Source organism: Scophthalmus maximus, chromosome 16, assembly GCF_022379125.1.
Source record: "Scophthalmus maximus strain ysfricsl-2021 chromosome 16, ASM2237912v1, whole genome shotgun sequence".
NCBI classification, from domain to species: domain Eukaryota; kingdom Metazoa; phylum Chordata; class Actinopteri; order Pleuronectiformes; family Scophthalmidae; genus Scophthalmus; species Scophthalmus maximus.
Window position 1 is genome coordinate 9636943 of NC_061530.1, and position 25719 is coordinate 9662661.

Below are 25719 nucleotides of genomic sequence, written 5' to 3' on the forward strand. Positions count from 1 at the left end.
TGCTCCAGGTGAGGCTCGAACTCACAACCTCGGCATCGCTCTGCAAGTCACTGTCCTATAAGTACCGCGCGCTGACCGATTGCGCCACTGGAGCCTGTGGAGTCGCTGCAGTTTTTGTTTGATAGTTTTTTTTCAACACTGAACCGATGAAAGGGAAAATAAAATTAAATGTTGCTGGAGAATGAGGCCAATTACATCTGTTCGCAGGTTCTGGTTGGAGCTATGCTCCAGGAGGTCGCTGAGGTCACCAAAATCAGAGACAAAACTCAGGCAAAAAAATTAAAAACAACGTATAGGCGACTTGGCATCTCAACTAAGCATATAGCTGGGATTTTAAATGGGTCCAGCTAAAATAAAACTTGCCTGGGTTTATGGTGTAGCTCTGTGCCAAACTGGATCTGACTGCTCAGTGCAGCCATATTGCAGAACAAACAAGATGTATAAAGGAATCTCCCCGTGCTGGTTTTCATTTTAGTGCACCATCATCTGTCATTGACTATTCTCAATAGAAGACAGAGCGAGTCTAGTCACACCTACCAGGATCGCTGCAGCTCAACCAGTACTTGGCCGACTCACTGGTTGAGCGCTTGTAACGCCCTAAAATTAAACCAGATTTGGAAACAACAGGTTAGCAGGTCAGGCGTGGCACGATGGTCCAGTAGTCAGCACTGGGACTTCACAACCGCAAGGTTCTGGTTTTGACTCTGACGGATGACATTACCTGTAGCAAAGGGAAAGGAGCATTGCAAATGGAACAAAACCAGCCATACAAGTTTATTGTTTTATGCTCATAAAAGAGAAGAGGAAACTAGGAACATAACAGAGGGACAAATAAAAAAAGGAAATTAATAAAATCCATTTACTTGCAGTTTGAGACTGGAATGATCCAATTACTGCCGCTAACATGTGCACTAGTCTTAGTTACTGTTAGTTAAGGTGAATACTAGAAACCAATTCATTCTCGTCTGTTGAACAACAACCTCAGACCGACAAAAAAAGATGACGTCTGTCTCAAATGACACCCTGAGCCACTGTACTTGTACCTGTTAGACTAGACTGGATCGGTGTCACCATGTGCTGCAACTTTGTTGCCTTGTTGTCAGGGACGTAAAGCCCTGGAGGAGTGGAAGGAAGGCTAGTTGTTCGTCACACTGATGCTTGTTTTCAAATCTCTGAAATCTAAAGGTCTCGTTTCAGACATTCATTTGATCTTGCAGCAAATGTTTACTGGGCAACAAAAAACCCAGAGGGAGGACAGAAAAACTCTAATGTTCAGTCACACCAATTGTGTTTTGAGATGCAGCCCCTTCTCAGAACATGGTTCACCACATCAAGACGTCTCTTGGCTGATTATCCACGGTGAGTGCTTCATCCCGCTTATACCTGCTGCTTCCTCTTTGCAGCAGGAACGAGGGAAAAAAACGGAATTAAATGCCACTAAGTTTAACTCAAGTTAAGTTCAAAATACTACGGTGGTGATGAATGGCGGATCTCCTCAAGCATCAGAGTTGGGCCTCAGGTTTGAACCAGTATTGGACTGACTGCGTTAATACTCCCACAGAGCTGAGCTGCTCAGGCTGAGTCCGTCGGCCTTCAGCGTGCCCCCTTGGTCTCCACGCAGGTATTTGCCATTCTTGCCACGGATGGCCAGGCGACCGTGCTCAAGGAGCTCCAGGGTGAAATCCTCGGGGGCCTCGCCGTCCGAGCAAACCAGCCCGGCGCTGTTCACATACCAGAACTGACCATCCACACCTGCAGGATCAAAAAACACAGTCAGGTCACAGGTCTACATCTGGTGCTGCTGCTGGTAATCAGTACAGTAAAAGACAATCCAATGTCCCAAAAGTCTGTTTTGAGTGGGCGTGTCCTGACCTCTAACGTGGTAGGCCCCTTCGCTGAACTGAAGGGTGAAAATGTCATAGACCGATCTGCTGGCATCCAGCGTGTTGGAGTTCCTGTGGTGGCAGATGAAGCCGTTCTCCCCCCTCAAGATCAGCATGGGTCGGTTGATCAGTTTCAGAGTGAGCAGCTCATCCTCACCTGACCGAAGGTGACCGCAGAACAATCAGAAGACACGCGGGAAAAGCCGGAGAGATTGGTGAACACTAGGCCTGAACCAAAAAAGGCTTCTTACCTGCGAAGTCACTGACAGCGAGCAGTTGGCCATTCTTCTTAATGCAGATGTATTTTCCATTGTTAGCTTTTATTGCCACCTTGTGGCCGAGCCACTCCACTGCAAACATGGTGTTGGCTGACCTGCAGTTGGGCATCGCACTAGAGAAGGTGAGGCTCTCTCTTGTGAATACATGTTAAATGCATATGCAAGAATAAATAAGGTAAAGCAGGTCAACTAAGAGAGACTTAAGTTTTTTTTGAGGGATTGAGATCATGAACTCAAAACCTTGCTATTAAGCCATATCATGCATACAAGTAACAATTCCTATTTTTCCATTATTTCAGTTTTAGCCATCAATCATTGTTAATAGATTTATACTTGAAGTCCATGACTAATTTTCATTTTCAATGATGGTGACCATGTTGTGTTAAGAATTATCTGCCATTATCTCATGAATTCTACTTTATCTCCCTATAGCATTCATGACTCTTTGCATTTATGATTATGAGCCAGGAGATCAAAGTTTGAGTGGTGGAAGGCTGAAGGGGAACATTTATGTTTTCATAGTTATTAAAAAGACTCACTCGGTTTTAGCCAAGGACTGCACTTCCTAATCTGTCAAATCACAGTAGACACTGTTCTCATGTCTACTCTACTTTGACTCACTCTTCAGTTGCAGTACTCTGGATGCCTCCGTGAGCCACCAGGGCCCAACAGTTCCCTTGGCTGGTGCGAAACGTGCACTTCCTGGTTTCCTTGTCAATCTCCATCTGAAACGTCTCCATGTCTGTCTCATCTTCCTGATTGGCTGCGAGGCTGACTCCTGCAGGGGCACAGCAAGCACATCCTGTCATTAATACTTGAGCATGAAAACTTGAGCACTGTTTAGTGTTTGGAGATATCCGTCCACCAGTTGCTGCTCAAAGTTTTCATTTCCTTACTTTCCTTTTCACTCGTTTCTCACTGGCACTGTTGTATCTTGAATATGAGTTACAATATTGCAACATTTTAGACTCAAACAGAGACACATGACAGCTGGCGGCAGTGTTGAACAATGAACTGAAGGTGTCATCAACATGAAATTTTCTCTTCAACACGATATTTCTCCCCGGATTCCCAATGGCAAGGCGAAAACCAACGTACACCCGCCAACTAATCAGGTTGCATTGTTCTGTTCAACTTGGCCCAGCATGGAAGAGTTGGTGACCACGTCTGATCCTGGGATGCTCCATATTTTTGAATATAGAAATTTTTAAACAGTCCATCGCAATCTTCTCTCTCACATCCACATGTTGCTGCTGCTTGTCTCGCCTCTAAAAGACAGATTGCAGAGGGATAAATCTATATTAGATGCCTCCAAGAATATCCCTAATACATCTTCTTAATCCTATAACAACACTTATCTGAGTGCCCCCCCCCCCTTCCTCTTTGTCTCTCCCTGCTTTCTTCTCTGGTCATCCCTTTCTATCTCCTTCCCTCCCCCAATTTGTCCCTGACCCCCTAAACCCCCACCTCACACCATAGCCCCACCTCCGGCCCTGCCTATCTGCCCTCTTCACGGCGGGGCTCTGATATAATCAGCTTTCGAGTGCTTCCCTTCCAATCCCTCAATCCCCTCAATAAAAGAATAAAGAAAAAAAAAACAGGAAAAGACCAGAGGATTTTATGGTCCACACTTAGCAGGATGTACGGATAATTACCAGGACCCTCTCAATCCCCTCTCAATGGGCATAGACACAAATATAATAATCAAACGAGAGACCATGCCATAAAAATATAAAATGTATCTGCACTAACTCGCTATATGAGTTTATACATCATAAATGACCCAAAGGACACATGTAAAGGACTATACTTTTATGTAATCGATAAGAATAAAACTGTTGTTGATACATATTGTTCATCAGAAATGATTTAAGGACGACTGAAACCTCAGTGATTATCAAGGGTGCATAAAAATAATATTTGTCCTCTGAAAAAACTTTTAAAGGCCAACACTACTATAGTGAATCATAGTGTTTTCAGTTTCATTTTTTCCCACCTTAATTTCTTTGATTTTAAAACATCTGTTTTAAGATCCTTTTATGGTATTTGGCTTCAATTGTATGTCTGACCGTAGATACAGACTGGAGGAGGGAGAACGGGGATGACATGCTACAAAGATGTCATGGTTACTGAGCCAGAGGGATGCTTTAATCATATCTATTCACACCCAATGAAATAGGTTTCATGAGGTCTTACAACTGGTTAAATTATCATTGATCTTAAATGCATTTGAAGCATAAATTTCTGCCCCTCTAGTCTGCACCAATGCCTGGGGGCCCATCACTCTTGTTCGATCTCATCCCAACTCAATGTCATGCTTTGTCTACCTATTCTATGTGTCCATTTCACACTAATTCAACCTAGAAATGATCCTAAGACAGAGCTCAGCTGGGACCTCAGAGGCGCTCTCTGGTAGATTAGAGAGACAAGAAGAAAGAGAAGAGAAAGAGAAAGAGAAAAAGAAAGAGAAAGAGAAAGAGAAAGAGAAAGAGAAAGAGAAAGAGAAAGAGATGAGGAAAAGAACATTAGATACAGTGAAATCCAAGCCAGCAATCTGATGATATTAATAGCAGTGTTGATGACCATCTTTGACACACCAGTAGGCCATGCATACGGAATAAGAAGTTGTCATCGTGGCCATGGTCACTGATTAACTACACTGACACTGTGGTGCAATATTTTGGATCAGACCCCAGATCCAGCTCCACTTTCTGGTGTTGTCCTACCTGCATCCTGCAAGTGGAGCAGGCCTAACTAATCCATCAGTGATAGATGGCTCTGACATCTATTATTGAAAGTCATCTGATGCCTCTATCCCCCTGTCCCTATCTTCCTCCCAATCCTGCTTCCCTCACAACTGCACTTTCTGTTTCTTTTTATTTTATTTCAGTCCCTTAATTTCCCCCCTCTTATTTTTTCCCGGGCTATATGTGTATGTGTATGTGTATGTGTATGTGTATGTGTATGTGTATGTGTATGTGTATGTGCATGTGTATGTGTATGTGTATGTGTACGTGTACGTGCATGTGTATGTGTATGTGCATGGATGCATTCCATGTGTATGTGTTCATGTATGTGTGTGTTAATGGAAAGTTTGTGTACATGGACAATCATCTCTTCTTCACTTTCAGGGCAGAGTGGATCACTTAGGCCCGGGGAACATGGGGAGGTGATGAGAGATGTGATGACAGAGCTAACACACTAAGGCTGACAGACCCAACACACACACACAAAAACACACACAAACACACACACACACACACACACACACTTAACTATCACAACTTGAACATTTTTACATCGGCCAATTTTTGATTTTATTTTACAAACTACATTTGGCTCTATAAAGAATCGTTAAAAGGTATCTCATTCTGGTTCCTCAGGTGCATGTGCCCCCCTCCCCTCCCCCATAGAACTTATTCCAGACTGACTACACTTGTACTGTATATCTGTATGTTGTAGGTTACCAACATAGCTCATTTGCAGTGGAGAAAGAACAAAAGTTATAATAAACGTGTGAAGACACTAGTAGTAACATTAAGGAGGATGAGGCTCCCCTCCTGTCTCCACATACAGAATAGCTACTACTATCGTCCCCAAGCCCTGTGAGAGTCCTCCTCTACCTCCTCCCTTCTCTGCTTTCCATTCTCCCCTTCTTCTCCTTTATTCATCACGTAAAACCCAGAGGTAGAATTTAATAATGTATATGAGTACTGAACAGTTCTGAGGCACTGGCATTTAAGATTTTTCTTTTTAGTGTAGTCAAATATAACAGTTCAAACATTAACCTAATATAATTACATTTTTTGGTAAACTATCAACATTCCTTAAGTGTTCACACCACAAGCAACATTATCAACAACTTGCTTGGATATTGACAAACCAGGGGATGTTCATTAACAAGCAAGTCCAATGGCAAGAGAAGTTGACCATTGCTGACCATGTCAATAGTGTGCCGTTGATGTGATTCGGGTGTTTAATTGCTTGAACAGAAAAGTATCGCCCCCAAAAATTCTAATATTGTAGCTTGATGTGATCATTTCAGTTTGTCATGTTCCTAAAGGCAGCACAGTTTTTACTTGATTTTCAGAAGGACATGGGCACAGACCGAGGCCGGGGTTAGTGGGTTAGATTAGCGGGTTAGAAGCTATGCCCCAGGTGAGAGGCAGCTTGGGTTTCTGAAAGCAGACTCCCCCCCTCGCCTTCCAGGAACAGGGGCCAACTTCATCAATAATTCAACACACCTCACTTCACCACTCGCCGCAGCAGGACTGTATGGTTGTGTGTGGGCGAGTGTGTCGGAGAAAGATAAAGCTTTTGTTTGTGCTGAACAAGTGTGGGAAGAGCGAAGAGGGAAGAGAGAGCGTGCTGCAACTGCGTCTCTGTGTGTCAATGCCCATGTATACATTATGGTTCTCCTTGTGCTCTATGTGTGTTTTATACTAATAACTACAATATCACTTGTGCTCTTCAACCGATCAATTTACAGTGCGCCCAGTCGTTGTGTTTCCTGAATCTCCTGCTGCTAACCAGGAACAATGAGCGGTCAGAGATTCAGTTACAGCACGCAGGGCTGAAGAAACTCAACACTGCAGACATGAATCTGCAGCCTGCGTATGGATGGGTGCCATGGACGGGCACTGTTGACGTAGGCTAATCCACCCCAAATCCAGTTTCAAATCAGACCAGCAAACCCTTTCGACCATCACCAATTGAAAGTCTTGGAAAGTACTTCAAGTGCACTAGATGTAATGCGACACTTGCAATTACATCCCCCCCCCCCTAGTTTTTTAGACTGATCAAAGAAAATCAGCCTTGTTTTCAAGAAGAAATGACGTTGAAGCCCATGTGGAGCAGCCGTTATCCATCAGTGACGGTCACAAGACCCAAGAGTAAATACGTAATACAGTCTCAACAGCGCATTACTGTACAGCATATAGGTCACAAACAGCTGTTCCAGTAAGCCCAGCGGACAAGAGCGCAAAGTGTGAACATTGCCCCCAAAAAAGCCAGGTTGAGGGACATCTGAGAGGCAATGAAAGGGGATCTTCAAAAATATAATAACATAACATTTATGATAGATTAAGTGATAAAAGATACTTCTAAAGTATCTGCTGCATTTTATAATTTGGACTTTCAACATTTCAGGAAAAAAAACACCTTCTTGGACAACCTTTATTTGAAGTAGAACATTAATATGAGTACAAAATAACATAATTCATTAAAAAGTGTATGGTAAATTGTTAAATCTATTTCTGCAGTTGTTGTTTTTTTCTACCACACAATGAATCTGTCATTTGACCAAGCCATCTTCTGGTGTAAGACTACGCATCGCGGTGGACTGACCTAAATCAGTTGCAGCCCTCAGACAAATTTGTCTCAGGTCTCCCAGATGAGGCTGATAGTCTCCCATATCAGCCTCATCTATCTTGTCTTCCTGGAGAGATGCAACTCTCCAATGTGATGTCAGTGCATGTTGATGTGCAGAATACATTACCCATAATTACCCTTATCAGCTGCCAATCATTCCAGAGTGACCTATTCTCTTAACCATGCATATTCAGCGTTTCCGCGTGTGAGTGTACTTCCTCTGAATTGTGAGCTCAGTTTCCTGGGGGCGTATCAGTGCACACCATGTATAGGCTAGTCGTAGTAACTGTAATAGTTGCAGTATTTACTGCTTCATTATGTATGTGTGTAGGTCAGTATGTGTCAGCTAAAGGCTCATTTGATCACCCTCAGTAGCACCTGAGAACGACCCCTGTCCATTTAATCAGACTTTTGAGACTCTGTCGTGGGAATTCTGCAAGAGTTGCAGTTGTGTGCCTGCTTGCATGCAGGGAAAAAAACTAAAAGAAAAACAATCTAATATGATTTGTAACAATATTTCTTGTTGATGTGTCTGTATTTCCTACCTTGTCTTATGGAGACATATCGCCCATTGGCTGCCATCAAAACCACCTGTGGGTGGCTCTCCTCCAGGTCAAACAGTTCATCTTTGCCCGGCTTGGAGCAGCGTCCAGACCTTAAGGTGCCCGTAGGCCCCATTGGAGACAAATACTTCCCCTCACAGTCTTTAAAGGCCAGCTTCCCACACTTCAGCTCTAGGGTGTACGCTGTGGCCCTCCCACTCTGTGTCAAGAGCTTCCCATCATTGCTGAGGAAGCGGCTGTCGCACGTCTTTAGGCAGTACTTCCCATCCAGGTAGACGAGGGTGAGGAGCGCTGCCACGCCCCAGGGAATGTTCAAATCCACAGCGATCTCCCCGTCCTCTGCGGAGAGGCGGGCATAGCGCTTGCGGGCCACAGACAGCAGGTTGGCCTGCGGATGTAGAGCCAGGTGCACTGCCCACAGCTCAGCATCTGTGATTATCTGGGCAAAGCAGGACAGGTAGTCCCTCGAGCCGCCGAAGAAGCGGAGGTGCTGCTCAGACTGCAGCGCCCACCGACCATCGGACTGAGCCACAATGAGGAAACGGCAGTCCGAGTTGTGGCCATCGGCCTCACAGGTGACCTTGCCGTCCTTGTCAGAGGCCAGGTAGCGCCCCAGGTGGCTGCGCAAGTAGACTACCTGGGTGTCCTGGGAGTCCTGCTCTAGAGTCCAAATCTGCTTCTTCTTTAGGCTGGGAGCTGAGGCATTCACCTGGGAAACAACAAAGGTATCACTCTAATAATCTGTTTACAAAAAGCGGGACTGTTTCATGCCTGCAGCCTTTGATTGAAATGGTGAATTTGCAATAAAATCATGCAAAAAAAGTTTTGGACCGTTTCACATTGGATGGGCATGCTGGTACCTTGAAGCCAAAGCTCTCAGCAGTGAGATAGCGACCCTCGTGGTTGACGAGACCAAACTGCAACTTCAAGGGGCGGTTCCCGTTCGCAGGCATTTTTACCTGTGGATTCAGAACATAAGGAAAACAAGGGATGAGACGAGTTAAGGATGGGGAGAAGAAGACGTGGAGGGGTAAATAGACTGAAATTAGATGCAGGAGAGAAGGGTGTGCCTAAAAAAAGCTGGAATATGGGTTTCTAAAAAGGTGTGGGATAAAGTGATGTCATGGAGAATGATGAAATGTAAACGTTTTAAAGACAGGAAATCAATTCATTAAGGTACAGTATATAAAGCACTCCCATGACCACAAATTCCTTCCCTGGCCCGAGGCTTTATTATACATTTTTCCAGCCACAGCCTCCTAATTTACTTACTGTGGTTTTGTGGCTTCCCCTCTGCAGTTTCTGTGGCTCTAATTCCAGCTCCCAGACTTAAGAGGCTTCTTTCAACATGCGCCCTGTTGTAATTCTCTCTCTCTCCCCTCTCCTTCTCTGGCCGGCTCTTGAGTTCTGTTGATCGGGTCTCCCAGACCTCTCTTCTCCTTAATCAGGTTAGAAGGAGGAACCTTGATCTCCCTTCAGTCGTCCGGTGTCAAGCTCTCTTGCACTGTAGACTAATTTTGTTTTTCACTGCTTATCTCCACTTCTGCAGCCGACCCTCTCCCTCTGCCTCTCTTCTGTTGAACAGTGCTCTCCTGTCCAGCCTTACGCCTGCTCTTGCTTGACTTGTTATTCACCCTGAAGGCTTAATCACTTGGTCCCCCCCAGACTAGACTTCTCTGGGGTTTTGTTTGCCTACGTTCTTTGGATCCCAGCGAATTGTCTGACCTTCTGCTTCACCTTCCTTGAAGTCCAGCTTCCTCGTTCATCTGACAAAAGTTTGATCAGTGGAGAAGAACATCCTCAGCGGTCCTGCAAATTTTATGGTAGCGCATTGAAGGGCTCCTTCACTCTTTCCCTTAACACTAGCCGCCCATCACAACTGAACTCGGCAACAAAGAGAGCTCGCCTCTGTAATCTTAAGCCTCTCCCTGTCGCTTTTTCCTCCCATCCTCTCCTTCTCTCTCAGTGCCTTTCTCTAACCTGCAATGTATATAATCCTACCTTTCTCTGCCTCTGTGCTTTATTGTGAGCTCTGCACTTCACCTCTTTCTGTGACACATAAAGACAGGTAGGTAGAAACAATGCTTGCGCGCACACACACACACACACGCACACACACACACACACACACACACACACACACACACACACACACACACACACACACACACACACACACACACAGAGAGCTGCAGGTAACCAGAGCACTCCCCATGCCTTTGGGGTAGTTGCCTGAGTGCAGCTCCCCTTACTTGCCAATGCTGGGGATTTAGTTACACACCTTCTCTGATTGCAAGCTCTCTGGGTCAATACTAATGGGAAATGTGTCTGAGAGGCGGAGGGACGCGGACTTCACATCTTTGGACGACAAGCAAAGGGACAAGAGATGGTAGCTTTTGTGAAGGCAACAATAACAACCTAATCAACATATGGGGTTTTTGACTGAATGTGTTTGGGCAGTTAAGGGGGTCGTGCATGTGTGTAAGTGTGTGTGTGTGTGTGTGTGTGTGTGTGTGTGTGTGTGTGAGTAATAAATCTTGCCAATCAGCCTATTATAAGTCTTCTTTGCAGAGTAAACAGACGTGTCTGTTCCTGAATCCATCTAATCCTCAACCCAATCATCCCAACCTGGCTAATCTACCGGCACTACCCCTCCCTGCTAACACACACACACACACACACACACACACACCCTCCCCCTACTGCTTGTCAATGATCATAAACATACACATAGACTCACTGACCCACAGTACCATGCATGTCATCGCACACACACAAACACACACACACACAAAGGTCAGTAGAGGGTCTCAGGGTCCTTGGTAAATACCCCCCCCCCCCCAAAGATTTACTCCTCCTGACCCAGACTTGAACTGCATTGCTTTACGCGAAATGTGATAAACAATGAGGTCACACACAATTTCACACACACACACACACACACACACACACACACACACACACACACACACACACTGACGTACGCAAGTGGTGTAATTGTTCCCTGGGTCTTTTCTTTAATAAGGCTCATCAAAAGGATCTCCAGTCAGCATTTTTACGGGGAGTTCTTTTGCTACAGATTGTAACATGTCTAACAAAACAGTGTTTTATGCAAACAACAAAATGGCTTGGCTAAACAAGAGAGAGATACGTTTTTTCTTGTATCTAAATCGACCATTTTTATCTTCACAATATCTTATTGTGAAACAATTATCTACCACGCCAACACCGAGATTAGACACAAGACCAAACCTATGATGTATGACTCATCAACATTCTTATATAAAAAATCTGTTTTGTTATTTCTGTCAGTCTTTTGATTAATTCATGCAAGTAATTCTTATTTAATCAGTTGCCTCATGAACGCAGAAGCTATTTGGTGACACTTCTCTCCTTTTTAACAATTCATAAATTATGTTTTCATTCTATAATGTGTCTCTGCCACTGACAATGAAAACTACTACTACTACTACTACTACTACTACTATATAGAGAAAGAACTGATGACCTTAGCCATATATAAAGTATCAAAATGTATCTTGATATGAGATTCTTAAAGGAGCCATACTATGCTTTTTTAGTTTTTCCCTTTCCTCTAGTGTGCTATATAGGTTTTTCTGTGTATGTTAAAGGAAGGGAGCACCCCCTCTCTGACAAAAAACACTGTTCCTGGAGCTCCTGAAACCGCTCGTCAGTATTCAAGCCGATACTTCCGTAACATCATGTTGCTGAGTCAACTGACTTTGACATCTGCCATAATCAGATCCAAAGGATAACCTAGGTGCAAGCAACTCTTTCTGGACAAAAGCAACTTAAAAACCTCCTCACCACTCCAATGTCACTTCCCCATAAACCTTCCCTCTGCTCCTTCACTTGAACAAACCATCTGATCTCCTGATGGCTAGATGTGTGTTTGTATGCTAATGTGTAATTCATTGGGATTACTCAACACTCCTTATCTTGAAAAGAATTGGAACATCTGCATACATCCCCTATCTCTGTCTATCTTAAATTTAACCACAAATGTAGAGAGAGGAGACGAAGGGGCTGGGAGGGGGAGACAGTCACACTGCTCAAATCAAAAAAGGCATATACTGTTATTGTTATCAGTACTATTATTTTCATTAGTATCACTTTTATCACTATTACTGTACTTCCTCCTCATATGTATCCTATCCCACGCATCATTAGCTCACTATCTGTGGCCCCCGGGGCTGCGTCATCGTCTGCTGATGTGCCAGCACTCCTGCTGCCGTCGGCACAGTGACGCCTGTCGATAGCCAACCAGATGTTTTGTTGTTGTCGGCCCCCCCACCCCTTATTCTGGGGTGGTGGCTGTGCCAGGTTCACCGTGGCAACCGTGGGATGGTGCTTTAGAAGCCATTACAGCGGTCCTCTGATGACACTCAAATAGCTATCATTACACCTCCTCCAAGGAGACACAGAGGGGGGAGGAGGAGGAGGGAGAAGGAAAGGGAGAGATGAGGCAGGGAAGGAAGGATGGATGGAAGAAGGTAAGGTTGCAACACAGAAGGAGAGGAATATAGGTAGTGGAGGAGGCAAGTGGAGAGGGAGGTGAAGGAGCTAGGAAAGGAAAGGGGAACAGCTGAAAGGTGAGTGGTGGGAGACAGGTTAAGGGTGCTGGGAGATGGAGGGGAGGTCAGTAAATTACACAGGCAGACTCGGACGGGAAACCAAGTTAAAGATATAGAACATTCATGGAAGCAGGGACGCTGGAGAAGGAGAGAGAGAATGGGGAATTCAAAATGACCATTTCTGAGTTAACAGCCTCCAGCCTTTTTCTACCCTATTAAGTTCTATTCTGACATTACTTGGGACTGCAGGGTGCAGCCTCATACCCAACAGGGCCCCCCCACCCCCAGCTCTCACAGACACCCCCTCCTACACACACACACACACACACACACACACACACACACACACGCGCGTCGTGAGTCTCGCTCTTCCTCAGTTACTTCCTCCAGTCATCCCCTTCTCCATTTTCCCCTTTAGTGTTTCTCCCCCTCCTCGGTCCCCCTCCGCTCTCTCTCTCTCTCTCTCTCTCTCTCTCTCTCTCTCATCTTCAGTTTGATTCCAGAGGTTGTGAACTGAAAGAGACGTCAGCCAGATCAATCTATGAGTCCACTGGTTGTCCCCCTGCTTTGTTCACATCTTTGTCTGATTCTTTCTTTCCTCACTGACAAATTATGAATCTGTTTCAGTGTAAATCAACTCGTGCCAGGACCCAAATTTGTCGGAGGGGATCTGTACCTGTTAACCGATCAAACATGACCAACCAAAGGAAAACAAACTTTTGAGACTACTTTGTCATATATTTGAGGCACAAAGGTATAGATTTTTAGGGAGAAATTCATTGTATTCCTTAAACATAAATGTATATAATAAGACTACAAAAGTTTTAAAAGAAAAACGATGATGTGCATCCATTGGATACATACACGCTTGTACAAATACATCCACTGACATCTCACCGTTTTAAAAGAGAAACTCGTTCAACAATTAATGCTTTTGGAGACAATTGCATCCTCAAGCACACATAAGACCTGGCCTGTTGGCGGTTGCGATCCCCGGGGCCACCACTGGGGGGCGGCGTCCGCCTTCTGCTCTGGTCTTCTGTACGGGACCCTTGCCTATATATATTTTTTGGAGGTTAAAAAAAGCGAGAAGATTGATGCTTGGTGTGTCACTGTTGGTGCCTGTGTGACTGCATAGCGTAGGAGGGAGGACTTTGGTACTATTTAAAATGGCTGCTTTTTAATGTGTCTTGCTTTTAAGGGGTGGGGGGACTTCGCAGGAGCTGAAAGGCGTCAACAGCACGTAAAGCGTAATCAACTATAAAACATCAGTGCAATTAATACGAGAGGGGCGGGGCGGAGTGCCCCCCCCCCCCCATTTTCAATAATTTCCAGTGACAGTACCCGAGTCTCTTTCCCTCCACAACAGAAGCACGTCTGACCCACACTTTTTAGAGCCCACATGTGTGAATGTGGTTTAAGTTTGCATTCATTATGTGCATTTAATCTCACTGTTTTTTTTCCTTGCATGCTGATTTGATTACGACCAGGGAAACACACGTTTGAAGGGCTGCAGCGCGGCTCTGGCCGCCCCATGTGCTCCGGTGGAGTAACAGCAGTGTATTACCCTCGCTGTTCCTTAACTTTGTCTGCGACGAGGCTTTGAAACGGCCCGGATTAACCGATGTATCGCGTTTCTATTCAACAAACCCGCCTCTGAATCATTCATTAATTCACATTTTGCCATAACAAGCGCGGGGTTTGTGTTTTATGGGCAGAGCAGTGCCTTCCTGTGCGGCAGGAACGAGTTAATAACAACGGGCCGAACGTGATGAGTGAGGGGACTCTGTGAGAAAACAGCGAGCCAATCCACGCCAAGATTAACACCTTGCGCGTCTCTGATTGGCCCGGAGCCCGGTCGTTGTCACTCGGTGCTCAACACCCACGTGGGGGCACGGACCCTCAATCGCACTCTCAGTGGTCGAGACCCCACACTTCAGGACCCGCCCACCGAGAGGCTCGCTGTACTATTGGCCCAAACGCCTCTCTCTCTCTCTCCCCCGCCCCTCCCCGCCTTGTTTTCCGTCCGAGGGGAAAGGGAATATGCCTCTCGCGAGCTCCGTGGGCTCGCGTCGGCAGCCAGGACGCCGCCGCCGCTCCATGTCTATTAGGTGGCGCGCCAATTCAGTGCTGACGTTTCGCGCCGATCCTCTTAACAGCCCGAAAATACTACAAAATCAAAAAAACACAAAAAAAAATTACAACACTATGACTAGATATGATATTTAACTCGGCGTCGACGTCTCCAGGTCGAGTAGTTTCCTGACATGTTTTATCGACAATTTCCCCGAGACGTTTGCTCTGGCTGTCTCTCAGTTCCTTCATTTTCTCTTCAAGCAGCGTGTGTCCGTGTGTTACGGACACACGCACACACACACACACACACACACACACACACACACACACACGCAGGCTTGTTCATGATGCTCATATGTGCAGTTTTGCAAGAACAGGACCGTTAACCTTTAATTCATTTAACTATATTCCCAAAGATTAACTGGCTTAATCAAATTTGGTGTTTGAGAGTATAGCCTCTGGCCCCTATCTCTCTATCTCCCTATCTATCTATCTATCTATCTATCTATCTATCTCCCTATCGCTCTCTATCTCTCTATCTCTCCCTCTATCTATCTCTCTATCTCTATCTCTCCCTCTATCTATCTCTCTATCTATCTATGTCTATCTGTCTGTCTGTACGTCTGAGGCTAAAGGTCTACTGTTTTCCCACTTTACTAAGCATCACAAATGAATAAATGCCTTTTGATCGAGTCGATTGATCGCGTCTGAAGTTATGTTAAACAGCAATGTTAGGGTATTGCTCAATTGTTCTCAGGGACTAGGATCAATAACACAATCATGATCACCTCCAGAAATTGAGTGAAATGGGAGAGTGAACTAAGACGGAGTGAGGAGGGCAACTTTCCCCAAACTTTGTCTGAGGGGAGACTCACAGTGTCAGAGTTGACTTCTCTCTAATCCATCTTTGGGTTGACGCTGTGCTTGTCCAAGTCCATTTCCACACGGTTTGTTTAACTTTGCTTCCTAACTATTATATTAATCTTAATGCAACACAAACGAGTCTCATGAAATAACTAATTTATATGTTAATGGATAACTAAGAATCATTAAGGATGCTGTTGGTATTTAGCTGGAAAACAACGCTACAAAGGTGATAGTTTGCAGCCATGCAGTATTCAACATGGTGGAGATGAACCAATGTAAAACAAGGTTTTAGTGGTAAAGATTAATATTGGTTAACGTTGTTTAATAAAAAAAACAAATAGGCAGATGCTCTGCTACAACCATTTGTGTCGGTGTATTAAGATATCCAGCAGAAAGCATTTTACATAATATTTCTAACCACCTTATGAATGTTCCTGCAACTCTCTGTTGATCTTTGACACAGTCTCCACTTACTCTTTGTCGAAGCTCGCCAAATGATTTTCTTTTGAACCGCTACTTTCTAACTTTGTTTGTCTGCAGTTTGCTTTGGCTGGTACTGTGCACCTTATTAGAGAGTCTTTTTTTTTCCAGAGCAGCCCAAACAAATAGGATATGGTCAGCAAAACCAAAGAGCAACGAGAGGTTAAAAGCTCTGAGCTGCAGAATTGGGAGTTACTTCTCCGTGACTTTGATACTAAGATCGACCCCTTTTTACACAGTCATTTTATATGTAGTTCTAATGTCAGACAATATGAACTAATGCTGGTTTAATGATCAACAAAAATAACACATCAGATATTACTGGTTTTGCAGTATATATTGACATCATGGTAAATTGTTCTTTATACTGAACCTGAATTGCACTGTGCGCCTCTCAAAATTGTGTCTTCCATGCAGCGAGCTATTCTCCGTGGGCCTCACAGACCCCACTACAGTGACTCCAAAAAAAATCCCCACATCCCTTACCCCTCCTCCTCTGAGATTGAATCTCCCGTCCATTCAGTTAACCTCAGAATCAAGATCACTCAGCTTTTTTTTTTTTTGCCTCATCCTTTGCCGGAGCCGTGCTGTGGATTTAGTTTGCTTCTGATCCAGCAGCAGCAGGCACGGCGGCCCTCGCTGTGTGATGGCTGCGGGAGGGTAGCATGGGCCAGCAGGGAAAGGGGGAAACCCCCCGCGTGTGCTCGGCAATTGTTGTCGTGGCGATGGTGGCCATAGTGGTGGTTGCCAGGGAGATGGCGGTTGCTTGTCTGACCCGTCCCCCTCGTGCTGTCACCAGTGTTATTGATGCACGCCGCTGCTTGGCATTGTGGGAGTGCAGGAGGGAGGGCGAGAGGACAACGGCTAATGAGTTCAGGAGGAACAGGGACTCTCCCTGCTCTCTCCCTCTCCTTTCTCTGTCACTCTCTCTCACTCTGTTTCCTCCTCACCTCTCTCGCTCGCACTCTCACCCCTCCCCCTCTCTTCTGTTCACTCACCCCCTCTCTCTCCCCTTCATTTCTCATGGGTGTCTGTCTTGTGCGAGTGTGCATTAAGAATGTGGGTCTCTCATGATCCATCATGGCGAAATGCACTTTCCCTCTCCTTCACACACACACACACACACACGCACGCACGCACACACACACACACACACACACACACACACACACACACACACACACACACACACACACACACACACACTTAAACGGCTTACAGAAAGTGTACTCACAAAAACATGTTCTCCCACACCTTTACTCGAACAGCGTAACTGACTCATTCGCAACCACTCCTTACCCCCTCACTTACACACACACACACACACACACACACACACACACACACACACACACACACACACACACACACGGATGCTGCCCTGCTGTTATGCCTGAAGCTAGGAGAGCAAGCAAGATTAATAATGACCCCTGACTCCCCATAGACAGACACAAATATACACAGTTTGGAGAAAGAGAGAAGGAGCGAAGGTAAAGAGAGTGAAGGGAAGAACAAGGTGAGTCAAATGGTGACTAAAAATACACAGTTTAGAGAGTGAGAGAAAGTGTACACAGTTTAGAAAGTGATGGAGATGAGACAGGTACGAGTGGAAGGAGAAGTAGAAGGCCAAACATGCAAATTGTTTGAGAGGAGTGGTGATGGGGGGACAGGTTATTGACACCTGAAAATTAAGCTTTTAAAAAATCGTGTCCAGGGTGGATAAATCTAAAACTCTGGCTGTAAGCCCGGCTGGTACCTGTGTAGCAGTTTTATTAAAGAAGTGCTCCGACAATTTAGCATTTGCACTTTGTTGACCCTAAGATGTTTTGTGGCTGTATGATATGCAAGAGTCTGACTTCATTTAGCCATGATAGGTCCCAGTCAGGCAGCCTCACAGAGAGGATACTATTCTAAGCATTTAAAGGAACGATCAATGCCAGAATCTTCTTTTGAGGGTTTTATTGGTAACGGATAAACATCATTTTCTCCAAATTAGATTGTTACACCGGTGTGTTACTACATCTCACTTTCTTATGCTACAGAGCTCTAACAGTCGCTCAATCTTTCTCTCTTTCTCTCTCTCTCTCTCTCTCTCTCTCTCTCTCTCTCTCTCTCTCTCTCTCTCTCTCAGCATGCATGGAAACTCAAAAATACTCAAAGACACACACATACACACGCAAACACACACACACACACACACACACACACACACACACACACACACACACACACACACACACACAGGGATGTATTAATGCGCGTGGCTCAACTATTTCATTTATAACTGTCGGAGGCCTTTTGTGATGAGGGCATTTTTCAGGTTGCTAACCATTATTCCATCTAGGCCCCGGGCTCCCCAAATGACTCTGTGTGTGTGTGTGTGTGTGAGAGAGAGAGAGAGAGAGAGAGAGAGAGAGAGACAGAGAGAGAGAGAGAGAGAGAGAGAGAGAGTGACAGTCATTGTGAGACTCACCCAGCTTATGGTTATGGTTATGGTCATGTCTATAACCAAGTAGTCCGATTTTTTTTCTTTCTATTCTTCAGGGGATTTACATTGCCATTTCTAAGTGTACTTAATGTTCCCCCTCCATTTCTCAACACAAGTCTAAGCAGCTTGAAGCCTGTTTGGTTTTCTTTTTGCACCTCTATCATGCCTTGAAATATTGCTGAGTGTGCTGTGTCCATCAACATAACAAAAGTATCTGACACGCGGGATAGAGAGGGATGAAAAGTGAGAGAGAGAGAGAGAGAGAGAGAGAGAGAGAGAGAGAGAAGAGTAAGACACACAAGTGAACAGTAACACATCTCTTGTCTTTGTCCTGATGTCCGTCCCGTCCCCCCCCCCCCCCCCCCCAGTGTATTAAAATGTGTTTACACAGTGCTCAGAAAAACTACAGCACAAATTACATGCACACAGAAATATAAACTCAAACCAGATGGCTTTGCTTCTGCTCTGAATAATGGCTGGTGTTTGGTTCCGTTTTCATGGGCCTGACTCTGCCATCGCCTCAAGAATGAATTAATTCGACGGTTTATTCTTGGTTTTGTTTGTTTGCCGAGGAACCTTTGTTTTCTGGCCAGTGGGTTAATGTGGGACACTGACACAGTAATTAATTGAAATCACTCTAGGGGTAGACCATGCAAAAGGCAGGAAGCTGTGTGCACATCATCCGTAGCCTGGCAGCCTAACATCACCACACTGCACACTGCCAGAATTAAAAGGAGTGATTGGATCACAGTTACTGAAGCACTGGATGTGTGAAGGAACCCGGAGTGCACCGAGGACATGCTCAGATCCAACAATTCAAGACTCAAATGGTCAGAGGTGGTTATGGACCAATGTGTCCGTTTACACTATACTACTATACTGCTTCACTACTATATGTATTAACACATCTTACATAAAACACCATGTATCATTGCTCTCAGCCATGATTACTTCCTTGTTTAAATACAATGACAGCCATAAACCGATTCTGATAACTCAGTTGTAAATAATAGAGTTGAGTTTCATGATTTTTTCTTTCATTACAGGGTTATTTGAACTCCTATAGGTTGAGAAAATAAGCATGTAGGGCATATTTTTAAAAACTTAGAAATAAGTTAAAAAGGAGAATGACTCGACAATACAAGAGTTGGTTACTGGTAGGTGGTTTTTGTAAGTAATAAGTGCCATACTCACAGCAGCAACTAAAATTCTTTTATGCAATATTTCCACGGATGAAAGGGCCGGAGTTAAAGTGGTTTCATGTCGAAGCTCAGCCACAGAGATGGACTAACATTTACTGTAACAGGAAAGCTGCTAAACAGAGGAGATACAGTGTCAGAATTGACCACAGATTTTAATCAACGTCCCAGCCCGTCCATGTCACAGTGTCAACCAACACTGTGCAGTGTGAGCGTCACAAAGCTGGCATTCAGGGCTACCATTCACAAACTGGGGAGTCCACAGTGTCCAGTTGCTCCTCTGTAAAGATTTTTAACAGCTGAAGAGAATGTGAGGCCATTTTAGTGCATATTGGATGATGATGATGATGTCTGTATGGAAACTTCAAAATAAATTTAAGAGTTCCAGAATGAAGTCAAAAATCTCCTATCGGTTTGAGACTCAAGTGTAGAAATCTGTTTTTTTTATCGTGTCTCACAGAAGTGACGGCTTTGTTATGTTGCAAAAAATGTCCAATTTCAAAACACACTGTTTGGTTCTTGAGGAGAATTATAGAGAATGAGGATTCCGTATAGGCAGTGAGAGAGTAGAGTTACTTAGCTGCAGTCATCATGCAAAACCTGAACCCCACGCAAAGGAGTTTTAGATCAAAAATTCATTGGTTTATTAAAAGTGATTAAAGATTACATATCTCAATCAAAAGCATTGCACTCTACGTTGGTGTTAAAAGTGTAATTACATTTTTTTTGTTTATCTGGTTATCTATCTAAATTGAGTTCTTTTTTTTCCTTCAGTCTAACAGGCATTTATGGGGTTTTGTATTATTACATTTGATAAATGAATACAAAATATAGTCAAACAATCAGTCAATTTCAATTAATTGTACTGTGATGTTAAACACGGCAAATCTGTTTGAAGACATTCAAGAGAATCCTGTGCGTGTATGAAATGCCATTAGAAAAAAGAAATAATAAGGTGGTGGTAAATAGTAGAAACACATGAGGTGTCCGGACCTCGGTGACAGTGTCATGTCTTTTCTCGTTTCTCTCTCTCCACACAATGACAATTCATCATAGCTGTGTTTGTTGAGTCTCCCACTGAGGATTTTTAACCTTGAAACTTCACAAGCATTCAACAATCTAGACTGGACAAACTCGTAATGACCGATTTGGCATATTCAATGAAACAAGTCACATATTGCAAGACTGGTTCAACTCACTCCTCACTGGTCTGGAGGCGTATTCAAGTTCTGGCTCGTGACAGACCTTTTGCCTGAGCAGGCAATGTGCAATAAGTTGTGGGTAAGAAGGCATCCAGAGAAAATCAGCTAGATGAGTGAAACTAATTCAATCTTTAGTTAGTAAGCAGTAGCCTAAAGTGATCAAATGACAATCACATGATAATGATATTATTTTTGTACAGCAGTGGAATGTTTTTTAAAACTTCCCTTTCTTTTCAGGCATGTACTCATGAAAACTTTTCTATTCTCTACGATCTAATGAGAGGTAGCCAAGATGGCTTTTCCCAGCTGTGGTCTAAATCCGGAATGTCGGGTTGCCAGACTTGTGTTCGCAGGTGATGAAGCCGAAATCATGGAACCCCAAATCTGGCAGCCATATGAGCCACAGCCCGGTCACTTGTTGTTTCCCAGCGCTGACACTCTGTGATAAATTGTCCTGGTCCAGGCTAGCCTGATAATCTGACTGAAGTTCCATTTAGTTTCATTCTGTTTCACCAATATCTTTTTCAGCTGACACGAGGGCTGTGGTTTCCAGGAAATTAAATATTATTGTCACAATATTCACTCATAAAGTAGCAATTGACCAGGCATTCAACATCAGTGGTTTTTTTTGATTGACAGTTCTTGGTACTCCATGTTCATGTTTTGGTTTGTGCCCCCCCCCCACAAAAAGAGTGTTGAGGGTCAACATCCAGCCTGAGTTATAAAAGATTTTAAAGTTTTACAAGATGACGTGCACGGCTGTTACCGTAGTTTAAGGTCGATATATAATCAATATGATAACAATGTGAAAATTGACAATGTGAAAAGGAATTGGGTTGAGAGGTGCCAGTGTGTGTTCATGCACATGTAAGTGCTTATGCACACACCACAGGTGTTTTCATAAGGATGGGGGACAATTATCACCAACCAAGCTCACCTGTCGACACCATGGACGCCGTCATGCCCGGTGTTTTCATTGCCCGGGTACCTCACGAAGGAAGGAGCACACCTCCTGGAGCTCATAAGAAAAGACAGACTGCCTCGTCGGTATGAGAGCTAACTGTTGGCATACTGACAGGTGCAGTAAGGAAGAGCCACCAGCGTCACAGCCTATGAATCATAGGCTATAGCAACAGCCTCGACAGTGAAACATTGATTGATTGACACAAACAGATAAGTCAGTGTTGAATGCACAGGCACGGTGCATTGTTTAACTTTCAAATTTATCATTTCTCTTACCTCAAAATGAAGCTGAAGTTTTGACAAAAAGCAGGTGTGGGACCTATGAACACAAAGAAACCTGTGGCTCAGAGGCCTCGTCAGTACAGTTTTCCCTGCTCCTCCCTTTTTCTAACATATTCAACTGGTCACAGAAAACTTTGCGTTTTAGAGTTCTAAATTTGTTATTTGGCACTGTGCCGCATGAGAGCAGAACATATTTCACAGAACTGGATATGTTTATGAATTTGTTTAATTTATTCTTTTTTTTTTTTGATTTATGACAGAGCAGGTCTGTTCATTAGAGACAAACGGACAGATACATGTATGCACTGAACAGGATTATAGAATACCAACATATCTAACTGCTAAAACATACATCACTCTCGCTCATGTTTGTGTGTGTGTGTGTGTGTGTGTGTGTCTTGGTACCTGTATGTGCCTTCATCCGCCGCGTGTGCATGCTCAGTAGCAGCAGTTAATGACATAAGTAAGCAGACATGTCCAACAATGTATTGGTGCATGTAAACATTGTACGCTGCAGCAGCCCCGCTCTCCCTCCCTCCTTCTGTTCCTCCACGCTTTTATCTCTCCTCTTATCTTCTGCCCTCTAAATCTGCACATCCATCGCTCCCTGCCTCTTCTATCTCCAGTCGCCTCTATCTTTTCATCCGTCTCTCTTCCCTGGGCATTCAAATCCTTTCCTTTACTCTTCTCTGTCTTTATTATAATTTTTTCCCACTCTCTCTCCTCCGCCTCGTTTTCTCAAACACCTCCAGTGGCATTATTTATTTCTGGCCGAAACTCCCATCTGTCTGACGGTCTTCCTGCCTCACCAGCCATTCATCCACCATCGATCTGTTGCTGATGTGGTACAACGGAGTAAGTAAATAGACAGAACCAAAACCAGGACTCCTAAAAGATCTTGTCTTTGCGTGAATGATGGTAATTCATCACTCCTTAGTCTCTCCGTACCTGTTTTTTTCTTTTTGCCTCTAGGAGAAGATTTATCTCTAATTGTAATAGTAAGTCGGGTGGGAGGAGGGGGGAGGTGGTGAGTGCTAGTGGGAGAGAGGGAATTATTAAATGTCACCAGTAGTGTGATGCCACCTGGGGCTGAGATGCCATCTTTGTCTTGGGCTCACTGTTTGCTTCTGGTCATGTGGGTGCTTTTTCTTTATTGGCAGGTATTCTCATCTCTACTTTAGCTCGTGGCAAGAAGGATGAGTAGGAAAAGGAGGATAGGAAGGGAGTGAAGGAAAGGCACTCTTAAAAGGCCCTGTCCTGTTTTTAGGTAGAAGGAGAGAGTGGGTGAGGTACATGTGATGAATAATTGCAAACAATGGGTTGTGAAAATTAGGGGAAATATTCTCAGGGGGTACATCTCTTTGTAGAAATCCCCAACCAAACCAAAGCTCCTGTCACCCAGCCCTCACCCTCTACCTTCACCCCGTCGCCCCCCATTACCAATTAGCTGTAGGCCATAATGGATGTTGTTTGCCGTGTTTCCCTGTCAGCAGATTGAATTAGCGCCTCCGTGTGTGCGAATGTGTGTGTCTCTGTGCGTGTGTGTGAGTGATCATCTTATCGGCTCTTAGTACAGTAATGAAACACAGTTATAAATGGCTGCAATCCTGTTAACAAAACAGCACCTGAGCGCAGCTCGCTAGATAAATCAGAACTGGGCCGTCGCCACGCCGACCCGGCGGCTGTTGCTAAGGCGTGGAAACACCAGGAGACAATTGAATCATTTGCTCACTGTCTGATAGAGCATCTGACTTAAACAACCAGATCACTGTTATCAAAAAAAGAAGACTATTTGTTACCACTGTGTTTTCCTCGTTCGCAGGGATCAGGAGACGTCTGGTTGAATTTCTGGTTTTGTAATCAAACTAGACAATTTAAAGTAGCAGCATATTTCTTTGTTTTGCAACATTTGGCACTTAAAACAAAGCCACTGCTTTGCTTCTGGTCTTTCCCATGGGCTGCCATGCATGCACTCTCTCTTTCACACGCACACATTCCTCTGTCTTTGTGCTGCGGGACTATTAAGACAGTGTCTAAGGCTGCGACACACTCCAGTGCTCGCACACTTAATTGTGTTAATGTTTGAGTTCACATAATCTTTCAGGGCTGTCATTCTCTCAGATTATTCAGCCCTGTTTTCAATTACTGAACGCCTCGGCACTGTTAGACCCAGGACGTATGATATACCTCCCCCTTCTCTGTGTGTGTCTTCGTGCGTCTTCGTGCAATTGTTGGAGTGTGTGAGCTACACCAGCAAAATAAAGATTGAAGGTGAAGTGGCGCAAATTATTTTTATACTTATTTTGCTAGTGTGTGTGCTTTGCGCATCTGTACATTTGAGCCTGCACGTACATGTGTGTCTTTGCGTGCATTCATCTATTTGCACAAGCAACTCAGCCTTTCAACGGCCCATCGGTTGATAAATTGAATTAAACTGCTCCTCCTCAAACTCGTTTTGAAACGTGTTTGCAATCGTTTTGGCTACAGTCATAGACCACACCACATCATCAGTTATTGTGAATATGATACGAGAGAGTGAACTCTCTCTCATGCTAGTGTTTCGACACACACACACACACACACATGCACGCACTAGTTAGCAGAGCACAAGTCAACTTTGCTGGAGTAAGAAAAATAAAAAAACACATAGCACAGTCATTACGTGCCGAGCAGAGCCCAGTCAACCAGATCAGATGTGCGCGCGTGTGTGTGTCTGTGTGTGATGGGAAAGAAAGAGACAATATGTGCATTTTGTGTGTGTTTGTGTGTGCTCATGTCACTCATCCGTCAGTCTTGTTGCTGCAGGAATTTTCACAGAGTTGTGCCTGTGACTATGTGCCCTACAGTGAGGATTACGTTTGGCTATTCAAGGTTAATTCCTGTGTCCCATGAAACTACAAGCTGTATATCAGCTCCCATATAGCCTTGAATACTGACATTGTCCAATGAATACCTCCAGATGAGCAGATGAAAACAACTAAAAAAGGCAAAAGATAGCATGCCAGAGATAACTGATGTGCTGCTTCATATTTAAATCGAACATATTTAAAATTTAAAACCAATTTTCCAGGGGATTTAAAAGATGGTAACTGCACAGGAATCTTGAAGTATATGGGAGTGGAAAATTCATAATTAAAATGTGGAGCTATAATATTCAAATTAAGCGACTCCTTCAATTTTGTTGAATACCAACCAAAGAAGAAGAGGAGTGTGTGTGTGTGTGTGTGTGTGTGTGTGTGTGTGTGTGTGTGTAGTAAACTTTTCTCTTTACTGATGATCATTAAAAGTCAGTGTGAGGAGATTTAACTTGCCTTCAATCATACATAGAGCTCTTTCCCTTCACAAACACTGTGAGTTAGTCGGTTGTCCAATGAACCTGTTCGGACTGTTTTGCGTACTGTGCAGTTAAGCTGATTTATGACTTACTTTTATTGTAACTGAGGAGGAGTGTTTTTATTTATCTATGATCATCA

At 44.1% G+C, this 25719-nt stretch overlaps 1 protein-coding gene and 1 non-coding gene across 4 annotated transcripts in view; both read right to left on the reverse strand.

The window, feature by feature from the left end:
* trnai-uau lies at nucleotides 1-94 on the reverse strand. The gene is made up of 2 exons: nucleotides 57-94; nucleotides 1-36 (listed from the first exon to the last, which is right to left on the reverse strand). It is a non-coding gene; the product is annotated as a tRNA-Ile (tRNA).
* Nucleotides 95-798: 704 nt separating this feature from the next.
* The window catches only part of fscn2b (fascin actin-bundling protein 2b, retinal), a 30097-nt gene continuing 5176 nt past the window's right edge, over nucleotides 799-25719 (reverse strand). Inside the window, exons 2-9 of one of the 3 annotated variants that reach the window (XM_035613963.2) lie at nucleotides 22241-22283; nucleotides 21939-22013; nucleotides 8955-9053; nucleotides 8077-8803; nucleotides 2783-2939; nucleotides 2135-2256; nucleotides 1873-2040; nucleotides 799-1752 (exon numbers count right to left, since the gene is read on the reverse strand). In XM_035613963.2, the coding sequence (XP_035469856.1) occupies nucleotides 1547-1752; nucleotides 1873-2040; nucleotides 2135-2256; nucleotides 2783-2939; nucleotides 8077-8803; nucleotides 8955-9047 (1473 nt within the window). In that variant the 5' untranslated portion in view covers nucleotides 9048-9053; nucleotides 21939-22013; nucleotides 22241-22283 and the 3' untranslated portion in view covers nucleotides 799-1546. Of the gene's footprint in view, nucleotides 1753-1872; nucleotides 2041-2134; nucleotides 2257-2782; nucleotides 2940-8076; nucleotides 8804-8954; nucleotides 9054-9366; nucleotides 10621-21938; nucleotides 22014-22240; nucleotides 22284-25719 lie in introns of those variants that run through there. The other 2 variants (XM_047327874.1, XM_047327875.1) reach the window with 2 other exon arrangements.